Source organism: Puntigrus tetrazona, chromosome 9 (genome assembly GCF_018831695.1).
Source record: "Puntigrus tetrazona isolate hp1 chromosome 9, ASM1883169v1, whole genome shotgun sequence".
Classification (NCBI taxonomy): domain Eukaryota; kingdom Metazoa; phylum Chordata; class Actinopteri; order Cypriniformes; family Cyprinidae; genus Puntigrus; species Puntigrus tetrazona.
Window position 1 is genome coordinate 9,708,123 of NC_056707.1, and position 24,983 is coordinate 9,733,105.

The 24,983-nt window shown below is 37.9% G+C and overlaps 1 protein-coding gene across 1 annotated transcript in view; it reads right to left on the reverse strand.

The window, feature by feature from the left end:
• The window catches only part of igsf3 (immunoglobulin superfamily, member 3), a 126,339-nt gene that overhangs the window by 30,869 nt on the left and 70,487 nt on the right, over positions 1-24,983 (reverse strand). The window contains exons 3-5 of the mRNA XM_043249536.1: positions 17,726-18,145; positions 10,556-10,942; positions 4,708-5,115 (exon numbers count right to left, since the gene is read on the reverse strand). Coding sequence (XP_043105471.1) covers positions 4,708-5,115; positions 10,556-10,942; positions 17,726-18,145 — 1,215 coding nt within the window. The remainder of the gene's footprint in view (positions 1-4,707; positions 5,116-10,555; positions 10,943-17,725; positions 18,146-24,983) is intronic.

Consider the following 24,983-nt stretch of genomic DNA (forward strand, 5'->3'; position numbering starts at 1 on the left):
CTCCAGAGAGCAGGCTGTAGGACACCATCGCCAGGGCATTCGCATACACAGTCTTTCTCACATTCCAACATTTTTCCCATCGTTACCTTGTGTGACCCACTGTACGTTTTCAATATGTAATCGATGATCAGAGGGACCATCGTGGCATCTGAGGAAGTGGGTGGAGGAGCAGCGTGAGCTGACGTCTGAGACGAGCGAGTCCAGGCAGAACCAGACAGCCACAACTGTAGCGTGTTTGATTATTCCAGACACACAGACATGCTCAGAAAAACATGTGGCGCACACCCACCCTCACGCTCAGTGGGAATAGAGATTTCAAATCTCACAGACTGACACGAGGGGAGAGCTTCAGTCGGCCCCTGGGTGCCTTTTCATGTCAAGAATCAGCCCTATACAACTGCCTGTTACTTTTGGTCATTGAGGTTTCTCTTCTCTTTGCTGCTACAACTGTTTTTCCAACATACGTATTTAATCTATATTTTTATTGTTTTTCTTCACACAATAATTACTATTTTCGCAAAATGCTATGGTTCATAATAAGGTATTAAAATTAATTGAATTCAAGTGATATGATTTTTGATCGTTTTTGCTCACTAAAACTATTCAAAAAACATTTAGTATTTTAATATACTTTCAAAATGTGAATTATTACTGTGACGGCAAAGCTGAATTTTGAGCATCATTATTCTATTCTTCGGTGTCACATGATCCTTAAGAAATCTTTTAATGATTTGTTGCTCAAGAAACATTTCTTATTATTATCTGTGTTGAAAACAGTATTGCTTAACATTTTCTAGGTTACTTTGTGGATGAACAGATAGATAACTTAATAGAAATGTAATAGAAATTGGGTAACGCTTATTATAAATGTATAATAAAGATATTCATAATGTACAGTGTAATGTATTTTATCTCTATATAAATAACTGTAAAAAGTTAAAATGCATTATTTTCCTAATGCATTATACTTTCAAAAAGTTTAACAATGACAAGTAACTTAACAAGTAATGTATTTTAACTGTATAATACAATGCACATAAAAGCTTTAAGTCAAGTATTACCTAGAAATCCTTTGTAATATTATATGTCTTTACTGTCACTTTTGATCAATTTAATGCATCCTTGCTGAATGAAAGCATTCATTTCCTTCTTGGGGAAGGGGGGGGTATGGGGATCAAACTGAAGTTGCAGTTAAACTAGATTTTACATATTGCATTTTACACTATGAAGACTGTAATGGTGTTAATACAACGTCATACTGTCACATTCGATCTGTTCCACTTTTAACGCAATACTGAAATACTGCTGCAGATTTAAAGTGTACATTCTTTGAATTCAGCTTACAGGTCACACCATGACACATCAATCTTCTAAGGCAAAGATTCTACAAATTTGCATTAAACGGGAACATTGAATGAATTTTTCATAAGCCTTCTTTTCTTGTCCCCCAAATTCACATGCTTCCGAATGGCAGTCAATATGAGAATGAGAAGTGTAGTATGTAACAGCAGTGGACATGGCTGTGCATGCTATGAACAACAGTCAGTACTCAAAGATGAGTTATTGCCCTCCCACCTAGCCCACTCGAGTTTCTATTCTTTTCTTTTTTTTCTTATTTAAACCTCAAAAGTCTGCGTTACAGAAAACGTTCTACATATACATTTCCCCCTAATCATCTCCTATAGCAAGCTCACAAACGGATGCATCATTAAACCTAATAATGTATATTTATCTGCCATCCAATTAACATGCTGGGAGCTCTAACTGCTTTCTTAGCAATCAAAAAAAAAAGTAAATTGTGGCAGAATGTGTGTCTGGCCTCACCTCTGGGTGTCATGTGTAACCCAGCCAAACGATTTCACCGCTACAGGGTGGCCTGCAGCCAGTCAGCACCCACACCACTGCCAGACACTAATGAGCATGTTAAGACTCTCTCAGCAGAATAACACCACAAACTGGGCCCTGCTTCACACCCGGCCCTGGTCCTTCATCCATACAGTCACCAAGAGTCAACGCTGGAAAACACAACACTGCTATTTTTTGCTCTGCACCACCAACACACCTGTCACAGGGCAAGAGCAGAGGACACAAGCAGTATCTGTGCCCACACGGACGCACGAGAGCGGCTATGACATGATCACGTGCGCATTTCACTCGGGCAAAGTGACTCCTGCAACACACCTGGAGAAGTCTGTACTTACAGTAAAAGCCAAAACAGCAGACATCAAGAGCGTCATGCTGCCACTCTTTGAGCTTTAAATCAAAAGCACAGCTGATGAAACGCTTCAACGAAGCTGATCCTGACAGCAGAGGAAGTAAAAATGATCAATGTCATCTCAGAGGAAGAGCATGGATATAAATAATTAAGAGGAATAAATAAAAAAAAGCCCTGTCTTTGTCATCTCATCAAAGCTTCAACAGGCAGGATGCAAGAAGACTTGATTCTGGATGAGATTTTCAACCTTGCTGCATTAAGGGTACCCAAATCTTTGACAAATAACGTTTACAATCATGTTTGATTAAAAATTATTTAAGATTAAAAAATGTAAATCAAGCTTTTTAGAGATTTCCATAAAAATGTTTTTATTTCAAGGAACAAAATAATAGTAATTTAATTATAATATATGTTTTTATAATATATATATTTTTGACAAGTGCCCCTATTATGGAATTTGAAAATTACCTTGTGTAACAGCTCTAAGTGAATGAAAACATCCTACAAAGTTTTAAATCTGAAAGTGCACCATGTAAAAAGTTATTGTGTCTCAAAGGACTCTGAATTACTGAATGGAGCAATCATTAAATCATTTTTAAAATAAGTCCAAGTGTCATATTTAGCGCCCACTTGTTGATCTTTTGGGTTGGTCTGAATAAAAATGCAAATGTCACTAGGTGTCGCATTTGGAGCTTTAAAAGCTCCCAAAAACTGCTTTAAATTAAATCGGCCAATTGACTGGAGGGGTCTGGAAAAATGAGTATATCTGGAACAAACAAACTAAAAATAAAAGCATATTATAAGAAAATGAAATGAATGTTTTATGTTGTTTAGGACTCCAAAAACAAAAATATGAACCTTTTAATAACTCAAAATAGCACTTTACTGTATAGTTTTCTTGACTTTATTGATCTATATATATATATATATATACCACCACACACACACACACACACACACACACATATATATATAAAATAAAATAAAATAAATCTTGTTAAAAACAGGCAGTTCCCTCAAAAGATAATAGAATAAAATAGAAAATAGAAATCACTATGCTAGGCTGTGCAAACAGGAACATATGTTTTGGACAACTCTGCGAATAAAACCTACGAATGAGTGACAAACTAAGTTGCAAGAGTAAAAAGTATTTTAAGTATCAGAAAGTTACACACTTCAACACCAAAACCACAGACATATTGTATGTTATCAAGAACTGATCCAGTATCTTGTCTAAAAACCACTCATTGTCACGCAACACATGCTATGTCACACGATGTGTTTATTTAGAGCATCTGCCAGCTTGCTATCCACTCATGTTTTTCCTTACTGCAATGTGAGTGTGAGTATGTGTGTGTGTGTGTGTTCTCATTACATACACAGTTAAGGAGCAGACTGGGACGTCACGGCTATTGATTGTGATGGAATGCTGACAGCGGTAGTGTTCCACTGTTGTTCTTGTACAGGATGCAATGTAAGCACGAGCGAGAGTGGGTTATATCGACTTCATACGGAGGAGATCCAGCTTTACAGGGCACATTCCACTTCAGTACTCTACTCCACTTGAGTGGGTACCTATTCTTGCCACTATGTGAGCTCAAGTGTGAGTTTGAATATACTGTATGCGTGCGTGTTATGAAGCAGAACATTTATGATGTCATAAATATGATGGGATGTTGACAGTAAAAATGCACGGCACCAGTACAAATACACTATATATGCAAATACAGTGTCAGAAATTAACTTTTTATGAAGGGGAAATATTTGTCCTCTGGCGCTGAACTTCAAGCCCATTTTACATTACGAGGGAATATTTTATAAATGCAAATATGTACTAACACATACATAGCGTTAAAAGTTTGGAGTCAGTATAAATTTTGAAAAAAAAAAAAAAAAAAAAAAAAAAAAAGTTTTGCTCACCAAGGCTACAATTGCAGTGAAATACATTAAAAATAGATCTATTTTGAAATATCAGTACTTTTGAAAACAACAGCTTCATATTTTAATATATTCCAAAATGTAATTTATTCCTGTGATTGCGAAGTTGATTTCCATCATTACTCCGGTCTTTAGTGTCACATAATTCTTTAGAAATCATTTATAATGGTGCTCAAACAACATTTTTATTATTATTATTATTATCATCATCAATTTTAATTTAATGGTTTTGTAAGCTTAATCAACATAAGAAATATAAATTTGTTTTTAAGGATTTTATTTTATTTTTAAGTTCATAGAAAAGCATTCACTTGAAATAGAAATCATCTTTAAATGTCTACGCTGAAAAAGATCTTGCGTACCCCAAGTTTTAAACATATGTAATAAAATAAATAACTAAAAATACTTAACATTAACATCAAATTCAAACAGCTACAATAATATAAATCATAAAAATCTGGCCAGGTATATAAGATAAACAAGTTAATGCCTGAATAAATATCAATTTACAGTTATATTATCATTTCTTCCCCAAATAACATATGTGGTCTTACCAACTGATTTTACAGTGATGGTCTTGGTTGAGGATTCGTCTCCAATCTGCTGCCAAATCCAGTCAGGTGCAGTACCGCTCTGGGACCACTCGGTGGCGCTGCATCTGTACTGGCCCTCATCTGTGGGGAAGGCATTATACAGGAAGAGGCTAAACGTATCGGGTCGAACCCGCTCCACCCGGATCTCTCCAAAGCTGCTGCGCTCCCTGAAGGTGGGTCCAGGAGTGACGGTGCCCTCACGATCCACCGAAGCCACGTTTACTGCAGGACCCGCCCCCTCCTTATCCGTCCACAGCCACGACACTGACAGGGGACCCACAGTGCTGCTAACAACGCAGGTCAACTGGACGGTCTCACCCTCCATTATCTCGGAAGTGTTACTGGATAACGACACAGTGATGTTACTTCCTATGAGAGACAGACAAGCAACAAAGGAAATCAAACATCAATCTTTGGAAACATGACACTAGTGCTATGTTCATCGTATTAATTGGAGTACATTTACATTATGCATGAGTAAATTAGTCATGACAAGCTGTAGAAGAAACAACTCTCCAAATTGTCATTGGTTGAAAACTGCCTTTGTAATACAATCCCTTAAAGGCAAGTACACTAGAACGCTAATTCCCTGTATACATTAGGTGCATAAAAACAGCTTATCATTCCGTTTCAGCAACATACATCAAATTAGCAATACAATCGTATCATCAGCGTAGTTTCTTCAGCTGGGTGGCCAAGCTAATGCACAATTTTGGAGCAATATATTGAGGTGCTGGGCAATAGCTCTTTTTTAACTTAAGGTCAGGCTTCCATACCTACAGTAACCATTTTTAGCATTTCAATCTCTCCCATTCATTTTTCTATGAATGGTCTGTTTACTTGAAGTTCACTTTGTCTCTGCTTGTGAGTCAGTTGCAAAAGACACTAAAGATGGATGCTGATAAGGCCTGAGGCAAGAACACATAGTTCCGGTCTGCACCAGGCTCCTCAAGTATTGTAGTGTCTGGTGGATTAGCACTGTAGGTAAAAACGTTTGTAAGTGGCCTTGATTTCAGAAGTAATTTTCATTATTTTTTCTCCACATGCATTTAAAAACATTCTCAATTAAAGATGTGAACCAAGCACCCAACTGAATGACAATGTTACCACCTTTGATTCAAAGCTACACCATGTAAAAAAAAGGTGACAAAAAGTAAAATAAAACCAAAGGATAATATAAATACACTATTGTTCAAAGACTGTAATATTTGTACAATGTTATTGAAAATAATATTTGCATTTATTTAATCAAAAATACAGTAAAATAGAAATAATGTTAAATATGTGAATATATTAGTATCCTGGCAGATTTGAAAACAGTTGCGCTGATTAATACTTTTGTGAAAATAGTGAGTTTTTTTTCAGGGTTTATGATAAACAGCAAAGTTCACAAGTTTAACATTGTTAAAGTTTTCTATTAACTTTTGATTAGTTTAATGCTTCTTTGTGAAAGAAGCATTAAAAGAAGAAAAAAAGAATAGAGAAAAAATAGTATAAAGAAAAAGAAAGAATCTTGCAAAGCACACACATTTGAAAAGTATATGAATTGTCATTGATTACATCTAAAATAACATGATATTTAAAAACATGTTCATAGGTTGACTAAAAGTGTAATAAGTAGTCAATGGTTTATGGGAGTAGGTGTTCTATAGCTCTATAGGTAGAGCAATTTTTCTCTTTTTAAATTGAAGTTGAAAGTTGCTTTTACAGAACACTGAATCACTTGACAATATTTGAGCTCATGGTTGGTCTGAGGTTTGTACAATATCACTAAAATCAATATATGAAAGGCATCTTTTCTTACATATCTTTCCGCTGCACTTTACAGCAGACTAGGCCTCAGACTAGCAGGACTTCGGGAATAGTTTTCTCATCAAGAGGTCTAGAGCCTGAGAGATCTCATAAGCACGAGTACAGATCAAAGCCTTTGCAGAGTTCTCAACAGGGATTTCACACCACCACGTCCCTATAAAAGCAGCATGTGATAAAACAAAAATGGGACTTTAGGGAGACAAAGTTTGCGCCCCTTCCCATGGGTCACCGAAAGCTCTCTCTAGCAGAACTTCTTGAGAAGAAACCCACCATGACCAACCAGGCAACGAACACAAGAGGCTTTGATTTCATACATAACAAAAGAGAAACATCTAGGGATAAAACCTCTTCAATTTCTAATGTGCTCCTATTCTCTGAGGAGATGAAACAAGAAGTTTACACAATGTTCAGTTGGGGTATGGCGGTAGCTTCACCCAGTCCAGTCTCTCAGTGTCTCTATATGCTTCAGTCGTATATAGTGCCTGAAAGATCTATAGATAGTCAGTGAAGCCTTGAGCTGAGGAAAGAGAGTGAGCAAGTGGGTGAAGAAGGGGCTAAACTCTGTGCTGTCTCCAATCCATACTGCAACTATCAATCTACTGCTATAATAACCCTGCAAATATTGCACAGGGTCTCCTGCGGGGGCAAACACGAAAAGACCAAAGCACGGTGTAATAAAGTGCCTCATTCACAAACCTTTGCCTGTTTCAATACATTTCTTTCATGTTGTTCTAAACACGTACGACTTTCTTTTTTCTATGTAACACAAAAGAAGATATTGTGCAGAACGTTTTTTCCTATAGAAAGAAAGTCAACGTAATCACATCAGACCTGACTGAGCTTCATTGTACAACAAAAACAAAAAAAACTGGGACATTTTTATTAGTATTCTAAATATGTGTGTTCATTTACAAGTTCATAGTTTTATTTTTTGGGGTCTGCTCAAAAACATTTACATGAGGGCTGTATGACATATTGCACGCGTTAGTCATGCGCATCTCCTCAGTAAAGCCGGATCTTTGATTACCTGTTTTCAGATAGAGTGGTATTTATACACAGAGATGGAGTTCATTGACACGATACGCAATATTACGTTCACTATCGCATGCATTCCATCTGTGATTATGTGCGCGAATTGCATAGCTTGTCAGTGAACTGTAGGCTCAGTGTATTAAATGCCGATCCATTTGAAAACAGGTGATTGAGATTCACAGCTAATCAAAGAACCGGCTTTACTGACGAGATGCACATGACTATTGCATACAGTATGTATCGTGCAGCCCTAATTTAAAGTTATTTTTACCCTCATTATGTAGTCTTTTCACCCTCTGCCTGAAGAATCCAATGTAGCTTCTGTGACTTTAAAGCAGCAATTCTCAATTCCAGTCCTCGTGCCCCACTGCTATGTACATTTTGTATGTTTCTCTTTTCGCTACGAACAGTTGTTCTATTCGAATATATGTGCTCTGTGAAGTGGACAACATCTCCGGATATGCCGCCATGAGTCCAGTTCAAGGCAAACTTATACGTTCCATTCAAAGTGCACTGAAGTATACAATTTTTTCAACGCAAATCCACGAATGTTCCCAAAGTGAAGTAAACTTCAGGGCACGTAGCCTGGAATTGTGAATCAGTGCTTTTTGGAAAAGCCCAGTCTGCTCTGATTGGTCACCTGGTCTGTTGTGACTGGTCAACCACTTGAGGCATGTGTCAGAAATGACCCTTAACACATTCGGGTTTCAGCTCCCGAGGCTATGGTGACTATGACTTGGGCTTTGGAAGTGTTTGCCCCTGTAGCAGAAAAGCATGTCTCCTTCACTTAACCAACTTTTTTTTTTTGAGGGTGGGCCAAAGCAGCCAGTAGGTGGGCATTATGGAATTATGTAACATGCTGATGCAGCTAAACCATGTACATAACTGTAAAAACATTGTGCGTTGATGTAATGAATACTTTCCAGACATGCTTCAAGACCCTATAAAGACAGATTCCCCTGAGGAGATAAAAAGAAAGATCTCCTTCAATTTACAGTGTTTGAAAGAACTGTTGTTGGAAGAGGCTGCATTTGGGTGGCCAAAATCCGAACAGAACAGATGTATTTTTTGTATTTTTTATTTTTAACCTTTGATTAGCCTCCTCAGCCCATCTAGCTTTCATCAACTCCTTGAGCTCAATTGTGGTTTCTCAGCCTGGGCACAATCACATCCACCTTGGGGATCTACCAAGGCTACGCTGAAGGCGACGGCGTTCCCACTTTCATTTCATGCCTGTTAGACTTGGCTTTTCAAGTAACTCTCACTTGAAATGCAATTCTATTTCAAGGGCTTTTCAGGCCTCCACAAAACCAAGTTGTGAAAAAATGCTGTGCATTAAATGATTTTAAACAGGACACAGTACTGTATTGCCCACTCACAAGCAGCTACTCTAAAACTCTAGCTTAGTTAAAGATGATTTCAAGTTTTCTTCTTAGGGGTGTTACAATCTGTTAGTACATAGATAAGACCCCTAAAGTGGCAAAGTCTAAACTGCCAAACCCAAACAGATATTCTTTATAAAAGTTAAGACTCAACAATTTATTCCTAAAACGACTTATTTAAACACGGCCCCATGTATATGTCACTGTATGAGTTTATATTCATAACACTGCCCAAAGGTTTACACAAAGAAAGAAGGCAGAACTATTATTCTCGCTTTAGTGTTTTTTTTGGAAATGCTGTGTTTTGCTGTAAAAACTACTTTATTTGGGCATCTGAAAGAGGAGCTTGATCATTGATAAGTTTTAAACAATCAGTACTGCTCAAATTGGTTCTATAAGATTTTTAAACATATATATTTTTTACATATTTTTTTATCTTTTAATGTGCACCAATACTATATTTATTTCATTAAAAATACAGTAAAATGAGTAATTAAAACTCACAAATAACATTTATTTTTATTAATGTAATAAATTCTTGCGATTGCAAAGCAACATTTTCTCACATGATCTCTCAGAAATCCTTCTAATATGATAATATGGTGCTCAGTTAATATGGTGGCTAATTTTTATTGTGCTGCTGTTGTTGTTTTTTTAGCTTTGTGGGCAGCGCAAAAACTTGGGATGCAACTGTGCTGTGTGTCCCGGCTCACGGAGCATCCCCGATCCCGCCCTCCTCTCTCTCTCTCTCTCTCTCTCTCTCTCTCTCTCTCTCTCTCTCTCTCTCTCTCTCTCTCTCTCTCTGCTTCATGTCTAATCAACTTCTTATAATAAAGTAAAAACACAAAATATCAGTTTGAAAATAAATCTTTTGTCTATACTGTCACTTTTGATAAATGTAATGCATTCTTGCTGAATACAATATATATATTTTTCTAAATAAAATGGAACTACAATTTAAAAAAAACACATACATTCAAGTCACTCATGTCTGTTTCATCAAAACGGGGGAAGGGGGCCAATCCCATGCCAAAACATTACTTCTTGTTTGTCAGGCTTTTATAATGAGCTGATTTTTGATACTTGTCAGGATTTTTTTGTTCATGTAAACACCCTCGATGTGACAAAAATTGATGTAGTGTTCTGTCACACTACACTGCTACTCATTAATGGTAAAGTTCTACTATCTAGAAAGCAGCTTTCACACAACTGTTTCTTCTCCTGTTTAGTCATTACTTCTAACAGTGGGAGAGAGAGCACCTGGCACAAAAACTGAAAAGCATCTGAGAAAATAAAGGGCGATGCTCTAAGTGCATGCTCTGTGCTTGAGAAATCTTCAGCAGAAATAAGAACTTTGTCGTTTGCCTCCACAATATTATTGAGTTTCTAAACTCTACTTTTTTTAAACCATTCACTTAAAACACTAAACTAGCTCAGAATAATCCACTTAAGTTAACAAACATATAAATTGAGGCCCACAGGTTCACCATTTAATTTAATAAGAGCGTTTGTTGAGAGGTATCAGCTGACTACTCTAGGGGCCGGTCAGCAACAGAGGGCTGATAAAGATCCATGATACTCACTGAGAGGGGTTACGGTGATCTGAACGTTACGGGACCGCTTGCTGCGGTCGATGAAATCTCCAGTGAGGGTCTTTTCTCGTTCCGTCACTCTGCAGATGTATTTCCCAGAGTCCTCCGGTAACAGACGCTGCAACTTGAGCAGGTGGACGGAAGGGCTCTCTTTGCGCACGGTCAGGAGGCCAGCGGCTTCCCGCTCCTTGTAGTTGGGTCCCAGTAGGGGCACGGCGCTGGGCCCAATCACGGCTACAGGTGAGCTGCTGAAGACCCACGACACCGAGAAGAAGCGCTCTGGAACATTCTGAGCGTCAATGGTGCAGCGGAGCTCCAGCGGCTCACCAGCCGTGTAGGCCCGGCGCTCAGTGGTCACCTGGATACTAAAGTCCCGATCTGAAGAGAAAAAAGAGAGAGAAAAGATGATTTAGCCATGACAAAACGGTCCACATTGGACTAAATTCAAACCGACACTCACATCAAAAGCAAACGAATCTTCATTTATAGAACTAATTTCCATATGATACGCAGTTTGTGCGCCTCATCAGAAAAGCACTCTTCACTTCATTTGGCTTCTTCAGAGGTGATTGCCCCTGGGCTCTAATTACTACAACACACTTCCTGAGAAACGCTCTAACTGCGTAAGTACATGGCACTGACACAGAGAAAGGGAAATGTACAGGGGGATGATGATGATGTGTGTTTTTACATGCAGCCATTATTTGTGTCTCACGCTGTGCGCTGCTCTCCAAAATAACAGCACAGTAAACAGGCCTGTGCTAAAAGAGGAATTCACAGATCACAGGGAGACAAAGGCCAGTGGCTGTTTTTCCTTTCCTCCTGTGGTACTCAAGCAGCGTGATGCTCCATTAGGACATTACTGCCCGCCTGAACGGAGCCGGTCTGAGTATTAGGACTAAATCTGCACGCTTCAGACAGATTAATTAGCAGTGGAGATGAAGGGCTGCACGTGGAAATGAATGGGCAAAGACAACAGGGTACATTAGGTGAACGCATATACCTCACTGTTCTACATCAGACTGCAGTTTAAGAGAGGTCATCAAAAACGGAAATCAGATCTGTGATCTGTGCTTCATAATTATCATCAATGGCTAATCAACATATTATATATCAATAAACATCCTTTATCAGCCCTAGTACATTTTGGTTTAAAAGAACGACAAATGCATAGGTATAAATGTGTGTTGGGTGAAATATAACCATTATATTGTGGATAAAGCAACACAAGGATTTTAATGTAAAGTGCAATTAATTTCATTATTCATCATTATTATTCCATGGTCTGTCTCTCTCAGATTCAAAAATGTGTTTGTCTTGCAAAGGTTTTGGGCCAGTATAATAATCAAAAGTAACAGTAAATACATGTTTTTGACACTGACAAGAATAAGACATATGTCTTGTGCAGTAAATTAGCTTATTAGGACGACTTCTGAAGAATCAAGTGATAATGAAGACAGGAGTAATGACTCCAAAAAAATACACACAGAATAGAATAGAAATAGAAATATATATAGAATTCACTGATCAATGACCCACTGTACTATGTAATCAAAGCCAAAAAATTTAAGGCGGATGGTAGTGCAAAAACAAAGGAGATCAAAAATAGAAAACACAAATGTTTCCGCTTTAAAAATGAAACGTAAATTATTCAGCAACAATGATGCCACAGCTTGCGGTGATGTTCTAGTGTGAGAAAGTTTGCTGCCTATACTCTTCATTTCTCCTTCATGTGTCCTGGTAGAGATGACTGACAGACAGGAGTACAAAAGTGCTTTGTACAAAAGACGCACAAAGTCACTATGTTCACTGAACCCTAGACCTCAGGAGCTGACATCTTATTAGAATCTAATTATGAAGATGTTCTCCCTCCTTTTGCAGCTTTGTCATGTAGTCAAGTACAGTACAATGCGACGACTGTGGACAAATCAGGCATTCATAAGGAAAGGGATACTTTCAAAGCCACATGAATAAAGATTTTAGAATGGAAAAGAAATGTCAGGATTGAGGGTTCACAGCATGAATGACGCCATTACATTTGAATTTAGTATGCACAATAGATTTATATGACAGCTAACCAGAGAGAAAAAGAGAGAAAGAGACAATTGTGTTGAGTGGGAGCGGTAATAACTGTGGTAGCTGGAAGGGGGCTGCGTGAACAAGCTGCTGTGTGGGATTCGCTGCCAAAAGCTTCGTCACAAAATGAGTCCATCGATCTGCTGTAGTATGTGCTTCAATGAGCCATTTGATGTCCTATTAATGCTTACTGCACAACTTCTGTTTTTCACCACAGTTCACCAGAGCAATAAACACATTAACAGACAGATGAGAGAAAACACACAAACGTTTACACGTGTTATGAGCATGACATATGGTGTGCACTAAGCTAATGTCAACATAAATATGCAAAACAGAATAATCGCACATGACCGAGTGCGTAATCGAGAGCCTCTCTTCTGCCTCTTTGAGCACCCCTGTTGGAAATCCAGTTTAATGTGCTTTTTTGGTCACCGGTTTTTAGTTGGACCAAGTTGGTAATTGGCTGGTTGACCAGCTTGAGTGTCATAAACAGGCATGGCCAGTTGGTTATTGGTTTGTTGCTATTGCAAAATGGTGCAAAAGATAATAAACAAGCTGTTCCAAAACTACTACGACTAGCTTAAAGCAGACTTTCACTTCAGTCAAGTACAAATAAAAATACATAAACTGGCTACAATCCCTCAAAACAGCTACCCAATCACTCCTGCACAGACATGTGCACTTTCAATTGAGCCTAACAGGCCACTGGCTAGTACACAGAGAACATTGTGAGCGTGTTGTCTAGCTGGAAGGGGACTTGGACACAGCCAGCTAGAAAAGGGGATTACAGACAAATCTGTCTTCTCTCGTCTCAGTGTTGCTCTTGAAATGCTCTCTGGAATTTCTAATGTGAATCTCAGTCAGGTGAAGCCTGGCTTGCATACTGAAAAATCAGTCCGTAATGACTTCACCTTGACTCCCTTTAAAATCCATTAAACATTTATGTTATTTAACTACCTAGTAATAAAGTTTTCAGTTTTTTAATAAGCCCTTCCCGTATGGAATTTACCAGCATCTTTTAAAGACAAGGAGTGAAAAAAATGTCCATGACCTAAAGAGTGCACAAAACATGTCTATTACTAAAATTTAATCTCTGAGGAAACTGAGGATGTGTCTAACTCTTAAAATAACATTTAGATACAGTTTTGTTCACTTGGCCTTAATAGCCTTGTTATTTTAGAATAATTGCTATTACTATTATGATTTTTATTCACTCAGTCTTGATAGTGATCACTCAGTGATGTTTTATTACCATTATTTCTATTTAGAGCAGGTTTGATTTATTTTTTGTTCTGATTTAGTTTTAACAATTGTAGTACTTTTAGTCATTTTTATTTGCAGCTTCATTTCAATTAACAAAAATTATTTTAATAGTTTTAGTTCACAATAACAATACTGCTTGACAAATTGCTACAGCAAACTGAATATCTTCAGTAAGTGTAGCTCGTAAGAAAACTGGAACACTTGACTGGAAGATGCTTATAAAAAAACAAAATCAAAAAAACAGATGACTATCTCTAAAGGCTTTCAAAGGCCATTTACTGTAAATAGTCCCACATACTGAGACTTTCAAAATGGCACTTACCGATAAACATTATAAATGAGTTTATTGTAAGCAACTAAATCACTGAAATGTTTCAACTCCACTCTAAGCTCTTCTCAACATCTAGTGGACTTTTTCCAAATATGTTCACTTACAATCAAGGATATGTGCACCAAAACAAGGCTATTTACTGTAACATGACCATTTCTTTCACTCCCTCTGAAGCTGCAGGAGTTTTGCTATTGCACCTTAAACATGATACGATCAGTTAGACTACTAATTCAGTTCATGTAATGTACTTCATATATTGCTACACCACTTACCAATTGCATGCATTAATGTGACCACGTTTAATCATCAGATGGGACCGAATTGTTTCACACTGAATAAGCAGTAAATATTTAAGAAGATATTTCCGTCTCTTTACAATATCAGTCAGTGGCCACCAAAATAGTTTGTTAACCAAAATGCTTTAAAATATATCCTTTTATGCTCCGCAGGAGAAATATGTCAGCTGTAATTTTGGGTGATTCACAAGCATTAAATGTAACTGAATCACTGAACCGTTTCTATTTTATATGTCTGCACTTCTTTCATTTTACTCTTCTACTTCCATTCAAGGTTTCATTGGCTATTTAGTGTTACATGGTCATATATCAAGAATCACTGGTCACTGAGCTGAAAGGAAACAGATGAGTCTTCAATCTGTCTCATTGTGGAACTTGCCTAGTCTGCATTCATCTCACCCTGATCCTACACCACTAAAGACTACAAATCATCAAGCTATTAGGCTCTGTCCCCATCTGCAGCCTGACTCTGTGGAGGTGCCCTTGGGAGACAGCCATCCAACATCCACACCCTAAAATCACAACCTGTCCTCTACTCGTCCAATCCGCCCACCCCCTGGGACTCTTGACCAATAACAGGGCTGAATTAACATGCCACTTGCAGCTCCTGTCCTGCAGCGCGTTTGATGAGGAGGTGCGCTGTCACCTCCCATTTCCATCAAACCGCTGGGCCGATGTGCTTTGAGATTGAGTTACAGCCCTGTGTGTTCAGTCAGTCAGAGAGAGACTGCACTCGCGTCTGCTGTACATGCTGTCTTATGCTCAGGACGGAGTGACGGCTCTGTAATAAATTGGAAAGTAATGGACTAAAGCCGGAGATGAGGGAGGCATTTTTCTGCCCCAGCCTCTGTCCCGTGAAATATGGCTATTCTGAAGAAAGGGAGAGGGGAAAGTTCAGAGTTATGGCATTGTGTTAAAAAATAGTTTGCCCAATTCGACTGCAGTGTGTGACAGAGTAAAATTTGAGTCGAAAAACAAAACCATTGGGTTACTAGACATCAAGCATCATATTTGACACTGACATTAAACATCCTTTGTTCTCATTGCTAAACGTCTGGCACAATTTACACAACAACTAATTCACCCAGAAAAGAAAGTTCTATCATCACTTACTCATTTTCATGTCTTTTCTTTCTTCTGAGAAACACAAAATAATTTTTTTTGAAGAATATTTCATCTACTCTTCTATACAATAATAGTCAACATATACAAAGTCCATATATACGAATACACTAATCATCATATACATCCACAGACAAAACAAAATATGTCAACACAACTCCATGATGTTGTGTAGTCATGTGATGTACAAGAACCAATGAAAATGTTACTCAACATCAGATTGTATTACCACATTTGATAAAGTCTGTGAATAGTCATTGATTTAAGAGTGAATTGGGGTTTAATTTTCAATCAGTTCTTCACATAAAGTGTGGCTTGATTTGTCTTGAGCTGCCTTTTCATAATCTCCAACAAGCATCAGACCAGAAGACATTTATATATAATGGAAAGTAACACTTTTTTGAACTTTTGTGGCAAGACCCTGTGTGACCACCCAACTGGATGTAATGTATGAGCATGAGCACATACTGGGAATTAACAACACTTTTTGCACTACGTTGTAAATCATTAAACAAAAATTAACAAAAAATAGAAAAACTACTTGGATTTTCTTTCAAATGTAGAATACTAGTGATAATTTATTTTGTGTGGATATCCATTTATACAACTATTATTTATTAATTTTGCCATGTAATTAAGCATATGCTGCTTTCTGACATCTGCCACTAGGGGCAGAAACATGAATGAATTTTTTAATTCAGTTGAGTGGAATGGATTTATTTCCCGTTTTTTGGACTACACTGAATTTCCTTTAATGAACAAAAATGGCTAAAATATCTTTTTTTGTTCCAAAGAAGAAAAAACCTTTGATTTGGAATGAGGCTGAGTAAATGATGACACAATTGACATTTCATTCCCTAGAAAAGTGTTGGTCATTAAGCAGATGTCAGCCATGATTACTCAACTAATGTGTTGAAGTTTAAGGCGTCAATGCGACTAGCTTGTTGCTACCTGATGCTGAGAGACCACCGAGACTTCACTCTATGATAACCTCCATGACACTGACGGTATCTGTGAGCCTGCTCTGTACTCTATGACAGGGAGTTTGATGTTAAGAAGATCAGCAGCCACCGCTCAGGGAGCCCTGTAATGTGCTTAATTTTAGATAGTGATCAGCTCACAGGGCATATTTAAGGATTTCTGCAGGGAAGCAGAGTCATTCGTGCCCTGTTTTAGAGAGCAAGGTGACCATGAGCATGACATGGCTGAGTCATTTGTCTAACAGGGATGAACTACAGACATGCAAGCACTTCTGTGGTGTAAAATGTTTGAAATACTTTTCATCAACTGACATTTAGATAAACAGAAATAACATTGAAAGTGATAGAGGTAGAGTTGGTTCAATGTATATTAAATGGATAGAACACCCAAAAATGGAAAATTCTCTTTGACTGTTTTACTGTGCAACACAAAAGAAGATATTTTGAAGAATGCTGAACCAATCCATTTTAGTGACTGTTGAATTTTATTATAGACAAAAAAACGCTGTGGCATTTCTCCCTATCTTTTATGTTCCACAGAAGGCAGAAAGTCATACAGGTTTGGAACAGATTGGAGGTGAGTAAATGATGAGAGAATTTTCACTTTTGGGTGAACTATACAGTTGCATTATAATGTTCGCAATCTACTTTACATATTTTTTATCCAATGGAAACTTTCTGGGAAATAAGTTTTTAATCAGCTGAACAAAAACTCGCAGGTACACAACAGTATGACTCCATCATGAACCATGAATGGAAAACATCTGGGTGTAAACTGTTCATAAAACAATTCCTATTTTAAATTTTATGTTGTTCATTTGCATAAGATTGAATACATGCAACAGCATAGGAAATAAATCTAAAAAACATGGAAAAATTTGCATAAGTCCTCAAATGTCTTCTTTTGGTTACAGTGTTGCTCAATTTTGAGTTTTTCCACCTGTGAGAAGAAAACTTGGTTTTCTTTACCAACACCTCTTCACTGTGATAAAATAAATCAATCTCAGTGAATAATTAGCCATTTTGATTTTAAAAAGGCAATTAACCTCTGAAAGATGTTGCGACGAATCCCCAAACAACTCTCACTCACCTGTGGGCTGAACTTTGATGGATGACTTCTCTGACTCTTTCCGGGTCATGGCGTACCAGGAGCGATCCGGGTCCTGGATCCATTCCAAGGCCTCGCAGTAGAACTCTCCCTGGTCTGTGGGCTGCAACTTGTAGATGGTAAGACGGTAAGAAGTGGCGTTGGTTTTGTCCAGACGCAGGTCTCCAGAAGACAGACGTTGGCGGTACTGTCCACCCGGCCGTAGAACAAAGTCCCGTGACAGGGTGACCAGGTCACGAGGACCAGAATTGGGGTCATCAGAGGGTCGCAGGTACCAGCCCACAGAAACGTGAGTATGCTGGGATGTCTGGCGCGTGACCTCACAGCTCAGCTGTAGTGTATCCCCCTCCACTTTCGAGAGAGTCTGAGCATTGGCCGTCACCGTCAGAGTGTCAGGGATCACTGTGGAGGAAACCAGGGCACAAGGTTAGTTTGAGAGTAGAGTTCATGAACAACAAAACACACCCTTAAAGGCATTCAGGACTTGTCCCATTAACATTTAAACAGGATTCTCTCCTGCAGGGCGACTCAATCTCAACCCTTTTATTAACTTATAGCCTGAAGAAAAAACAAGCCTCTTTTTGTCCTCAACAACCCCTCACTCTTCTTTTCCCTTTGTCATACCTCTGGTTCCTTACCCAATAAAATATGGCAGAATTTTTCGAAAAATAGAGTATGACTGCAGAACAAACTGAAAGATGTATGTGCTTTCTTGGGGCTGAAACATACTCTGCACAAGTACCTAAATGCAAATGTTTCCTGCTACTAGCGATGCATCAGTATTAAAATTCTGTCTGAAACTGATAAGTCATGTTACGACTGCTAACCAATTAATGTCCAGTATTAAATATTTATAGTATTTTGTTTATATATATATATATATATATATATATATATATATATATATATATATATATATATATATATATATATATATAGAGTCATTTTTGCCAGACCAAACTTTTTAGTTTTATTCCAGCCTTAGTCTGTTTTTTTGTTTTTTGCCATTTATTTTAGCTTTATTTCAATGCACAAAAAGGATTTCTAATATTTTGTTTTACAATAAGCAATACACAAACTCGTTCAACAATTTCGTTCAACACTAGGTTCCAAAATGTGTCTACTATGAGACTACAAAGAGAGCATACACTATATTCTCAGCATTGCCATGAGAGAAGCTACAGGTGTACTTTTCATATTAACTTCTGGTTTAAGGCACATCTACTTAAATATAAATGTAATACTGTTTGAGATTGTAAGAGGACACATTAAGTATGCATTTGTTTACATGCCTTAAGCATGTTTTTGGCTCTTGTGGGTTTACTCTATACAGTTTTACTCTTTCTCTTGTGTACAGTGCTATATGTAAACAACATTCTGCAGATGCACATGGACGTATGTTTGCATGAAGCTGAGGAAGCATGAAAGGAGAGCAGACCCGTGATTGCAGACATCCCAAACAAACAAGCTGTCCATGTCTTTTTTCATGGACAGCTTGCTATGCAAACGTACGGCCCGAACCCACATTCACACTCTCCAGCTGAGCAGCAGGGCATTCCAGCACATCTCTGACACCATGCTACCATCCTTTAGCGCCGAGCCACCACAACACGATATTCTGCATCCCATTACCGCTAGACGTCTCTGTGCGGTGCTAGCAATGATTAGCACCAGTCAGATCTTCAGCCTGGGAACGGCGTCTCACAGGCTGCGAAAAAAACAGCTCTGACATCACTGTGCGAGAAATGGATTTTTGTGACAAACCAAAATCCTGGAAATAAACCTGTGTGACACCTTGAAAACTGCAGCCACAATATTTATCTGAATGAGGCACTGACAGCTGACAGGGTCTCCAATGCTTCAAGTCTCCTTTTCCAGGACACTTTAACAAAAAAAAAAAAAAAAATCATTACAAATCCTAAATATAGCAGGCCTTTAACAAAATAAAGGAAACTTTATAGTTATTTAAGCATGACTATTTGTAGATTCCAATCAAACATTTTGCTCAACTGTAGTAGAGATGAAACTTTATTTAAATGACTTTCCAAAAATAAGCCTGGCCATAAAAGGTAATAGGTATAACACAAAACTGTGTTATGGATGGATCTTACATCACTGGCTCAGTTCCAGGCTGATCATAGGAGTGGCATGGAAATGCAATCCTGCTGGCAGTGTGTGATGAGGTGCATCTGGTGCTTTCTGCACCTTGTCACCCCTTCCATGAGTCCAGCATTGCATGTGTCCAGCACTGAAGCAGGTCCAATGTAAATGCATCCAGCCAGTGCTTGGAATAGCATCTAATGAAATGTTCCTGATGCACTGTGCACCTTGTCACCTTGGTAAAATGGTTTTCCAAGTGCTTGATGCATGTACCTGGCTTATGATTGCTTGGCAACAATCCGGTTAAAGAATGAAGATCAAATTACTATAGGTTATGTTATACTATAATATATTAGATTATAGTGACAGTAACTGTCTACTTGAGACCTGAAACACATTCTGTTGGCGTAAAACATTTTTTCTTTTTTTTCTTTTTTACTTGTATTAAGCTAAACACCAAAATATTTATTGTCAATCATGGGCTGCCAATAAAAAAAATTATATTACTGATTTTATTTTACTGCTGGGTGTTTAATTTTACTGTATGCAATTTGTTGGGGTGTCATTAATTGAGGTAATAATATTGGCAACAACTCATGGTGTTGTAATCTAAGTTTGCTATCATTGCACTTTTTCTTCTATGATGAAAATTCCAATAAAAGTATTTATGAAATTTGTACATTTATTTTGAAAAGTGAGTTTTAGATGGCAGCAAAATTATTATATATATATATATATATATATATATATATATATATATGTGTGTGTGTGTGTGTACACATATGTATATTAGTACTGACTGAAAACTAAATTGGTATAGACGTAGACAAAAAGTGCCTTCTAAAAGCATAAAAGCAAACCCTAATATGATCACTAAAGCTACAGTAGCAATAAGAGAACAGTACACTCAGCTCCATTTAATGCATACTTTTCTTCAAAATCAGCAAAGAAACTGCTAAATAAAACTAAGCTTTGAACTGCAAAATGTGCAACTTGGTTCATCTGGGCCACTTGATGACATTATAATCTTAAACAGAGACCTTCAAACTCACTCTAAAAATGGGCCTTTACAGAGAGCTTCATAAAAGCCTTTATGAATCAATCAGACTGTCTCTCTCCCTCTCTGTGCGAAAGGCCCTGAATAAATGAAAACCTATTGAACTGAGCGAGCGGACTCATACATACACTCCTTCGACATTTCTGCACTGTGAAAATGAATCCTTGGTTTACCTGCGCAGGCCATCTGCGGACGAGAGCTCAATTATTCAACTTCATGTTTGCTCGCACATTATCACTCCTGAGCTAGAGAGCACGAGCCACACAAAAGGTACGCGACGCTAATGAAACAACAGCGAGCGGGGTGGGGTGGGGACACGGCTTATATAAAACTAATGAAATGGGAGAAAGACTGCGTGAGGGAGAGATGAGTGACTGAGGAGGAACAGCAGACGGCAGCGATGCAAATGAAACGAGGGGTAAGAAATGAAAGAACCAGAGGAAAGACGGCACTGTTTAACAGCAGGTTACTTCAGCGCCGCTTTGAAGAAGCACAGATGTTAGACACAAAGACAGAAAGTGAGAATAAAGAAGCAAAATAGTGAAATGAGGCTGAAAGGGAGGGCTGAGAGACTGAGGTGGCGGCCCTCCGCTGGGTTTTTTAATAAGAAAGCCCACGGTGTCTCTCACACACACTGAAGAACAACACCCTCACCGATCACAACCGAGGTGGGGAAACACGAGGTTAAAAATAGAGGGACTTTTCCATTTGGGCATCTGATTATTCTTCCAGTCTTATGTTGTTTGCATCTCGAAGAGTGGATGATGGTGTAGGAGTGTGAAAGAGATCAACCGCTAACACAGATTCCTTTGTGGAGGAGTGTGTGTTGGTATGTAGGCGAGGACCTGAGGGACAATCTTCACTACGGTGGAGCCACGTACACCCCAGCATTCGTCGTCGACTCCACAGAACCATCCTGCATTATGATGTAAGTAATGGGAAAATTCAATAAGGGTTCTTTGATTTAGCATAAACGCATGCTAAACAAACTATAAACTCAGAGTCTCTGGAGGAAACACGATCGATACTGAAATATCAGATATCATATTCTACAGAAACGAGCTCGTTACCATAACAACTACTCAACAAGGTCCCATGGAAACAGCTAGCTGTTTCCATGCCAACATTAAATCCTCAACTTGTAAAGGCATAAAGATATTGATGGCATCAAACTATTGGCTCTCCAAGTTAAGTCACCAAATCAGGCCTGAAGCACAAAGCTTGCGCTAATCTCACTCTATTAGCACTCGAATCACAAGCGCGCCAGGACTGACAGAGAAATAGAGGGATCTCGGTAGGTGATGGTTGTTTAACACTACCGTAATTCAATTGAGCTCAAAATTTGAGACTTACAAATATTGAACAACTCAAGAGTCATATCCTTCTGGGATAAGAAGTCAGCTGATGTGCGGTATGAAAAGGTGGTATGACCAAAAAAAAAACCCCACACTTTTATAGATTATTCAAACAGGTGTATATTTTATAAATGTGCTTTGGACTAGCTTGATGGAAGAAAGCCAAAAGATAAAATTATTTATAATAAATAAATTATGGATCAGGCATCAGTGCTGCCTCACATTACATAATGTGAGTGAAAAATAAAAGACTTGAAACACTTTTACATTATAAATGCTACTGGATGAGCCATGTTCAAAGCCGTAAAACAGTCAATATGGACATTTAGTTGAATTCTATTTTAATGTGTGAAATTGTGCCATTGCTTGGAAACCATAAAGAAAATACACCTTGTCAACAATGGTGTGATGTTTAAGGAATTATCGTTCACATTAAAATAAGCAAATCTGTCTTTGATTTTGCTTTTCTGTGAGGCTACTGTTCAAAAGTTACAAATTAAAATACATTTGAAAAAATTAAAGAAGTTTAGGGTCAGTAATTTTTTGTATGAAAATAATATTCAGCAAGGACAAATTACATTTATAAAATGCAGGAAAAAGATTTCTATTTTAAATAAATGCTGTTCTTTGAACTTTCTATTCATCAAAATAGTGCTATCCCGGATTCCACAAAAAATAAATATGATGACATGATTTCTGAAGGATCATGTGACAATGAAGTCCGTTTTTGCTATTAATCTCAGATATTTTGGCAATTGATGAATTTATTACTTTTAAAAAAGAAAAAAGTACATGTGTTGCACCAAATGAAAAGCCTTACTGCTTTGTGGCTGTACCCAAGTCAAAAAAGGTTGGGAAATGTGTCATAGATCTCTGTTCAATGTCAGATTTTTGATATCCCTCTGTAAAATGATTGCATTTATGAGTGTAATTACAATATTTGACATTTCTACTGTTACATCATATATTGTCACTGTAGTATTGATGTCAGGCATCTCAGATTCTATGACATCTGGACTGGTTTAGGGCCAACATGCAGGTGTGATGCCAGCGGCACAAACTCTGAAATGCGATGCAGCCTTCAGGACAAGATGATAAATCTAGATCCGGCTTGCACTTTTTGAGATCTCTGTTCAGCCCATTCTTATCCCACTGGTCTGTGCCATCTATTCACTTAAAAGCTCAGACAAGCAAAATTCTCTTTTAGTGTGCAGCTAAACCTTGTTAAATTTTATGTGAATTCCCTGACTTGGGCAGATGGCATGACTCAGGTGCCCCAAAGACGTCCTTGATCCTGCTGCCCACTTAACAACAAATAACAGCTAAAGAAGTGCTGGGAAAATTCTACCAACCCTCACTTGTGTTACCCTTATCACAGACTCACAACAGGGGTGATAAATTAATTAACAGCTTTTAACACTCTCTCTCACTATAGCCTAATTATTTCAGCAAGTCAAATTAAATCTCACCCAAATACGAGCAGACCCACATGCAAATGCATGGACAATGTGGTTTGTCAGTTCACTTCAGTGTAACCTGGAGCCCACTGGTCATTTTTGAAAGATTGTGAGTGGGAAAAGTCAGTTAATGAACCATTAGTTCTCGGTTTCTTCTTACCAGATAAAAGCGTGCAGTTAAAAGAGCCCAGGGAGCCCATAAAACTCTGCAACACCTGGCTTTCCTAGGTGTGAATGAGCTGGCAGTGCTGGTGATGGCGCTCTAAGGTAAGTTGCCAACCATAAAACTCATGCAGCGCTTAACCAGTAAGCAATAGGTATCAGAGGTTAACACTAGCTCTAACTTACATTCGCTTATCGGCAACTGCAATTCAATTTGCAGTGCAGAAGAGTGAAGACAAATGCTAAAGAGTGAGTGCTCATCCCTCCTGGTACTCCAGCAAATGAACTACTCTCTGCTAACCTTGTCTCCATTACAATATCAAACACACCGCTCTGCCAAGTGAAGCCTGAAAATTAACATAATCCAGCAGTTAATGCAAATGCAAACAAGTTAAGGATTCATTTAACAATTAGAGGAGTGGAGGAAGGTTAAGTGGGGAACACCTTTCTCCTCTCAATAATGCAGCAACATCCTCAGAACATGAGATGAAGGAGAATGACACGTAATAGCAAAGAGAAGCTGCTCACATGCAGTCTATAACGGGCCTATGGAAAGTCCTGTGTGTTCTGAATTCAGAGACAAGTGCGGCTCTGTTCCAAACTCTAGTGAGCTAGGGTGCCGTATACTACCTACATACTGAACATTTACATCAGAAATCATAAAAGGAACTTCCAAAGTGACTGAATTGGAACATTCTACAGAGGTTGAAACTTCAAACCAATGAAGTGTGAAGTATATTGAATAAAATTAATAACACTATAAAGAAAGAAAATGCCTAGCATGATCACTAAAATTGGACAACCAGTGCATTTTAATCAGATGTATTCTTAATGAGAACTATTGACTATTGAATGAAATATTTTGTGTCCTTTCATTAGCCATTTAATTGATTTCACTGATTGATTTCAATGATTTCAAATGAGTTGAGTGAACAATATAAAGTCCTAAAATCACAGAAATAAGTTTTTTTCACTTCCAGTAATAGTTTTTTTTTTTTTTTTTTTAAACAGTAATACCTAAAATAAGTTTTTCATTAATACTAAGCACCAGATATTTTCATGTTTTTTTCTACAACATACAAAAATATATTTTTAAGCTTTAACATGTC